We start from the raw sequence: 7,588 nt of genomic DNA, 5'->3' as shown, positions 1-7,588 counted from the left end.
CAATTCTGTCTTTTTTATATACTGTGCTCACTACAGTATAATTAACATGTAAGCAAAAAACTGTTCTGAAATAGTGTTATTTTTATGACATTCGCTGTGCAGGATACATTATGTGATCATTGTATAGTTTGAAACGATACAGATGCGCCAATACCAAATGTGGTGGGGATTTAATTTTTTCCATTTTTTTCCCCCATTTAAAAAAACTTTTTCAGAGTAGAAAGTTGATTTTTATTTTGTTGTTGCCATTTCTCTGACTCTAGCCGTTAGAGCAGTTGGGCTAAACCTGTACTGCTGTAAAAAGGCTTACGGTATATGCAGGTTCAAAGCCCAATAGTGACCACTGTAAAATACTTCTGGGCAGTCACTAATGGGTTAACATTTGAGATCACTGACTTGTAGCATCGTAAGGTGGACTTCTTTTATAAGACAAATACATAAGACATGTGGAGTAATGTCGGAAACATAAAATGTATGACATCAATGCACGGAAACAAACTAGTTGTGTCCTGGCATCACCATTTACTGCCATCTTCAGGAAGACCTTCACCAGTGGTTAAGATATGGGAAATGTTGGTGCTTCTGAAATACACTTTCATATATCACTTGTATATATCATATCCGTTACTGGCAGCAGTTGAAAATACTATTATATTTAGCAATGGCCAGAAATTCCATATATTGTCTCTATTGATATTTTGGTGCTAATGTCACGGAATAGTCCAATATAGAAATCTACAGATCACCATTATCTGGAAAGAAACTAGGCGGAATGATATCTATGGAGTCTGAGGGCGAGTATCGGAGCTTGTTGAAGGTTATAGGGTTGAAAAATCCACATATATTCCTTGGTCCACAATGATTATTTAGGAACCAAACAACCTGAAAGGAAGAAAATAAGAATTAAAAAACGGATGTGTAATATATGTACCGGTATATATACAGTATACACACACACTACAGATGAGCAAATCGATTCTTACGGGTAGGGTGTCTGGCCCGGTCAATTATACAGCAGGTGGGCGCTTCTTACCTGTGTGGACAGTCCCCCACAGGAGAAGTCTGACTAATGAGACTAATTGATTCATTAGAATCAATTTGCTCATCTCTAATTTACACATAGTGCATCGCTGTGCCCAGAAGCCATGGGGCTTGTAACCTGGCTACAAAGCGAAGACGTATAATTTACAGTAAATTACAGGATGGCCGGCTTTTGTGATTGCCATTAATGACAGGAATCAACTGATTGGATAAGGTAAAGCGGTGAATATATTTTACTTCCTTATATAGCACTGACATATTCCGCAGCACTTTACAGACATCATCATTGCTTGCTGTCTCCAATGGAAAAAAAAAGTCTGTTTTCACATTAAAGGGGTTATCCAAGCTTTATAATGACCTCCAGAATGCCCGGGACCATCTTCTAGAGCAGGGGTACGCAATTCGGACCGTGGTTGCCAGCTGTCCGGACCCCTGCAGTGGGCCCTGGGTGCCGCAGCCCAGAAGCAATGAGCACTTCTAGCAATACAGATGGAAGTGCTCATTGCTGGAGCGCTGGGAGCTGCGGTCCTGTCACTCACCACTCAGCTCCTAGCGCTCCTCCCCTCCTTCAGGCCGGCGGTGCTCTGAATGGTGAAGCAGGAAGCCTTCTCCCCGCTGCACCATTCAGCCTACAGGCACAGATTGCGCTGCTGGCATGTGTGGGCGGAGCCTGTAGCACAGAAATCTGCATAAGCCCCGCCCACCCAGTGCTGCAGAGCGATCCGTGTCTGCAGGGGAGAGAGGACTGTGAGCTTCAGGAACGGGACAAGGTGAGTTACTGTGTGTTGTTTTTTTTTTTTGTTTGTTTTTTAAACACAGGGGGCACAATGGGCATTACATATGTAAAGGGGGAACAATGGAAATGTCTACTCTGGAGGGGGCACAATGGGCATTGCTAATGTGAAGGGGGCACAATGGGCATTGCTAATGTGAAGGGGGCACAATGGGCATTGCTAATGTGAAGGGGCACAATGGGCATTTCTACTCTGGAGGGGGCACAATGGAAATTTCTACTCTGGAGGGGGCACAATGGAAATTTCTACTATAGAGGGGGCACAATGGAAATTTCTACTATAGAGGGGGCACAATGGAAATTTCTACTATAGAGGGGGCACAATGGAAATTTCTACTATAGAGGGGGCACAATGGAAATTTCTACTATTAAGGGGCATTTTTACTGTGAAGGGGGCACAATTGGGATTATTACCATTAAGGGGGCACAACGAGGGCATAACTACTGTGAGGGGGCACTTAAGGTATTCAAACTCTGTGGGGAGGAACTAAGGAGGCATCGCAATGTGTCAGGGGCACTAAGAAGCCTCAATGTGTGGGGGCACCAAGGGATTACTCTGCTGTGAGTGTGCACTTAGGGGTATCATACTCTGTGGAGCACTAAAGGGATATCATACTGTCTGAGGGAAATTAAAGGGGCATCATTATTGTAAGGGGGCACTGAAAGGACATTCTTACTGTTCGGTCAGCAGAAAGGAGATTCGGTGGGCTTGGAGATGTGGATTATTGTAAAAAATAATGCAGCGCTACACGCCAATGGTGTTGTCCCTCCTTAAATATTTGTTTTGCAGCTCGGACCTTCATCCTACAGCAGACTCAGGTATATGGAACTTTACAAAAAGTACTTGAGTACCCCTTGCCCTAGAGCATACTTGCCTGCTCCCCGGCACCCACATCCCTCCAGATCCCTGCATGGCCACCGCTGCATCTCCTCGTCGTGCTGATCAAAACATCCAGGACAAGGGTAGCAGCCAATAGCAGGTCGCAACGGTGACCAACCTCCCTAGCATCGCGGGTGATGCAGCTGTGGCTGTGCTGTGTCGGGGAGCAGGCAAGTATGCTCTAGAGGAGGGGCCCAAGCATTCTGGGGGTCATTATATGGATTGGATAACCCCTTTAAATTAAGCTTTTAAATTGTGTCCCCTTATCTGTTATGGTCATTTTGATATAGGGTGTAATTAAAAGATGACATTACTGTATGTCACTGGCCACAAAATTGTAAATATCTGGAGGAAAGTCAATAAATCTCTGTGGGGAGAGTTATCAAAACTGGTGTAAGGGAAAACTGGCTTAGTTGCCCATAGCAACCAATTAGCGTCAACCTTTCATTTTTCAGGGCCCCTCTGGAAAATGGAATCTGGTCGCTATGGGCAACTAAGCCAGTTTTTCTTTACACTAGGTTTGATATATCCCCCTGTAGGTGTGTGTTGGACCATGTGGTCCGAGTTGTGAGGGGTTCATCTCTTGGCCAGTATAAAGTGTTACATATGACAGCCAAGCCTGGTTTCCGTTGCCTTTTAAAAAATAGCAAATTGAGTTTTGTTTGAAGCATAGCGCTCACCAACCAGTTAAAATCTCCACTCTATTGAAGCATCCGGATAAATCTAGGCCGACGACCATTTGCTGACTGCACTATGGCCTAGATTTATCCACATCTTGTACGGCCTGAAGTGTCAATAAAGTGGAGATTTTTTTTTTTTTTTTTTTTTTTTTTTTTTTATAATCTCTTTATTGAAATGAGAATTTCCATGCAGTACACATGCAGTCAGCAAGTCATAAATGGCATTTCGTTACAAAACATCATTTTACAACTAGATGTCTTTACATGGTTACATGTCATTTCTTTGCTCGTACAAGTTTACATCATGCCGTAAGCTTGAATCTCCCTTATATCTATCTATGATTCCAGCTTCCCCAATCTATTCGCTAATTGCGCTTCCAGATACCACTTAGTCAGTTTGAAGGGGGCCATAAGTTCCTTCCATTTTTTGATAAATCAATCGTTCCTCATCTTGTTCTACCTCTAATCTTTCAAGCTATAGTACATTCCTCATAGTCCCTACTACCTCATCCCATGACGGCACCTCAGCTTCCAGCCAGTGACGTAGAAGAGATTTATTTACGGACATTAATAGAATATGTACTCCTCCCTTCGCTACCACAGCCCCCAACTTCTCCTCTTCCTGTTTTTTAGGTATGTAATGAAAAATACATTGAGGTGTTAGTCCCACTATCTCTCCCCAGATCTCCTTTATTGCCTCCACTGATCTTTGCCATAGCTGTTGTACCTTTGGGCATTCCCACAAAGCATGAAGAAGTCCAGCTTTCGGGAGGACACATTTGGGGCACTGCCATAGGTAGTGGGCAGGAGCATCCCGGTATGATAAATTAAAGGCGTACGTCGCCCTATGCATAAGCCTTAGTTGTGTCTCTCTCCATTGTTCGTTGTAAACTGCTCTCTCACTAATTCGAGGCCTTCTCTCATTTTTTTGGCTACGTTTTGGTCTTTCAGTTCCCTTTCCCAGGGCTTAAAGGCTCCTTTTACCAAGCCTATCATCTGAATGTTATGCAACTTTTGATGCAATTCTGAGAGGGACATGTGCGTGCCATCTCTGCCCAGTAAAGCCGCGAACCACGCAAGCCTTTCCGGGTCACCCAAAGAGCCTGCCTGTACTTTGCAGTAGCTCCTAATCTGCTGGAAAGGGAGATAGTGCGCGTCAGTTAGGTCATACTTTCCCTTCAACTGTTCCCATGACAGTAATTGATGGCCATTGGTTTCCATTAAATCACTGAGTTTCGTAATGTTTTTATTCCTCCAGCTTTGGAACAAAATGTTTTCCCTGCCCTGTGGGAACGCAGGCAGCGACCACAATGGCATCCTGGGCGATATATAGTAGGGAAGTCCATAGATCTTCCTAATCGACTTCCACGCCATTATGGTGTCTTTTAGCAAAATGGACGGTCTGATAAGTATGGGGATATCTCTTAGCCTTGAATGTAATAGAGCTTTTAAGTTCCCCAGGCCGGCCAGTTCCTGCTCTATAGTAACCAGTCCCCCACACCCAATCCCTTACATGTCGGAATAAGGCCGCTAGGTTATAATGGCGAATATTTGGCATTTGTAGCCCTCCTCCCTTAAGCATTGTCAGTTTCACATAAGCAATGCAGGGTCTTTTAGTTTTCCACAAGAAGCGGTTAAAATCCCTCTGCATCCTCATAGTATCTGAATGTTTTAGTAGTAACGGAATCGGTTGAAGCGGATAAAGTAACTTCGGGAAGCTTATCATTTTAATTAAGTGTGCTCTACCGCACAAGGACAAGGGCAACTTCTGCCATTTTTCCAATTCGCTCTTTATCTTTAGGAATAGAGGGGGGTAGTTCAGTGTATAGATTGACTGCGGGGTGCGTCCTATTTTGATACCCAGGTAAGTTATATAGTCTTTCTGGATTTCAACCCTAGTTTGTATATGACGTTTCTGGTAGGTACTCCGTCCCAAGAGCAACAGTTGGCTCTTGTCTACGTTAATCTTATGTCACCTTGGCATATGCGATTAGTGTATCTAGAACCCAATCTAAATGAAGCTCTGGAGCTCCTAGGTATATCAGGATGTCGTCCGCAAAACAACTCACTTTCAACTCCATTTTACCCACTGCAATTCCTTCAAAGGTATCGGATTTTATCAACAATCTCGCTAGGGGTTCCATTGCCAGATTAAAGAGCAATGGAGACAAGGGACACCCCTGTCGCGTGCATTTGCTGAGTATAATAGTTTTAGATAGAAAGTCCGGTACATAAACTTTCGCTTGAGGATTTTCGCATTGCGCCTTCAAGTAATTTCTAAAGTAGCCCTCGATATTGACCTTATCCAGCACCATATCGAACCACTGCCAGCGATTATCGAAAGCCTTCTCGGCATCGATTGCTAGTAGCGCTGGTTTGTAATCACTTTTACTAGTTTTGTCAGCGCTTAAAACTGCTAGGACCTTACGAATATTGGTAACCGATGACCTACCCCTCATGAATCCCACTTGATGCTGGCCTATTAACTCAGGCACACATATGGCCAACCTATTAGCTAAGATTTTGGATAGAATCTTAATATCCTGGTTAATTAAGGATATTGGCCTATATGCGCCCGGCTGGGTTAAATCCCTTTTTTGGAAGTATCTTTATATAAGCTACTTTGCCCGTGTCTGGCAGACCCCTCCATTCATGATGGTATTAAATAGACTAGTCAAAGTCGGGGACAACTCCTGATTCATTACTTTATAAAATTCCGCGGGGAACCCATCGGGGCCCGGCTCCTTGCAGTTCGCAAGAGTTTTTATGGTCGCCACTAACTCCTCCTCACTTATGACGCGATTCAGCGTTTCCAACACATCTATAGAAAGTTGTGGCAGGTCTACCTTAGCCAGGAGGTCCTTTGCTCCCTGGGTATCAAAGGGGTCATTAGTATATAACGTCTGGAAAAATCCACCCAGTGTTTCTATTATATCCTTCGGTTGGGTACACAATCTTCCCGACTTATCTTTTAAGGTATGTAATGCTGACTGTTTGACAAACGGGCGAGTTAAGTTGGCCAACAAACGACCTGCTTTATTGCCATGGCCAAAAAATTTCGCCCTTTGATAATCTCCAAACCATTTTTCCTGTCTCTCCTGGTGGTAATCAAAATTGTGTTTAGCGGTTACCCAGAGTATTTTATTGGAGTCTGTGGGATTCTGCAGAAAATTTGTGTAAGCCTCCCGTACCTGGATAGTAGCCTCTTCATACTTTTTCCTCGCCTCTTTTTTTTTTTTTCCCCTATCGTGTGTGACATTATACGACCTCTTAGTACTGCTTTGGCCGCATCCCAAAATAGAGCCTGATTGGTTATGTGTTCTGCGTTATCTTGTGCGTATTCCCACCACCACACTTTCATCTTGTCAATAAATTCCTTGTCCTTGGACAAGTGCTGAGGCATTCTCCATATATATTCCTGTCCCCTGGGAACAGTATCCATGATCTCCATAACCACTGGGGTATGGTCAGAGATTAACATGTCAGAAATCTCAACCATTTTAACGCTGGTTAACAATCTTGATGACGCTAAAAAAAAAATAGTCAATCCTTGACCATGATCCCTGGGCATGTGAGAAGTGGGTGAACTCGCGGTCCACTGGGTGGTGGTACCGCCATACATCCAACAAACCGGTGTTCTGTATTAGGAGGGAGTAATGTCTGGGCACGACCCTGTTGTTGAATTACCCCAGAGACCCCTCGTTTCCTATCCTCCTGCTCATTATGTACTCTATTAAAATCTCCCGCCACCATTATCATTTGTGAATCTTCTTTCAGAATATCCATCTCTAATCTCTTATAAAAGTCTGCCTGGGAAGTGTTGGGGGTGTAGACGTTGTGTATGACCATCTGGCCTGCGGGAGAAATCTATACACACACCCATCCATCTCCCCTGCTTGTCCGTTGACGTGGACTTGATATCATATCGTAAACGTTTATGCAACAGGACAATGATTCCCGTCTTTTTGCCCACCGAGGGCGATCCCATTACCTGTCCCACCCATAATCTTCGCATCCTCCAAAAATCCGCCTCTTCCAAATGGGTCTCCTGCAGAAATGCTACATCAATATTGAGTTTTTTAAGATGGCGTAAAACCGCCATATGTTTAGCGGGGGACCGGAGGCCTTTAACATTCCATGTGGCCACTCTCATAGTTTTTTCTCTGTTTTATAGATCTCTGCAGGAGAAGCCAC

General features: G+C 43.9%; 1 protein-coding gene across 1 annotated transcript in view; it reads right to left on the bottom strand.

The window, feature by feature from the left end:
• Positions 1-260: 260 nt before the first annotated feature.
• Positions 261-7,588, bottom strand: part of SMIM7 (small integral membrane protein 7) — a 29,573-nt gene continuing 22,245 nt past the window's right edge. The window contains exon 5 of the mRNA XM_044285416.1: positions 261-882. Coding sequence (XP_044141351.1) covers positions 867-882 — 16 coding nt within the window. The 3' untranslated portion in view covers positions 261-866. The remainder of the gene's footprint in view (positions 883-7,588) is intronic.

This window comes from Bufo gargarizans, chromosome 1 (genome assembly GCF_014858855.1).
Source record: "Bufo gargarizans isolate SCDJY-AF-19 chromosome 1, ASM1485885v1, whole genome shotgun sequence".
Classification (NCBI taxonomy): Eukaryota; Metazoa; Chordata; class Amphibia; order Anura; family Bufonidae; genus Bufo; species Bufo gargarizans.
This window is presented reverse-complemented; position numbering and strand designations above follow the sequence as displayed.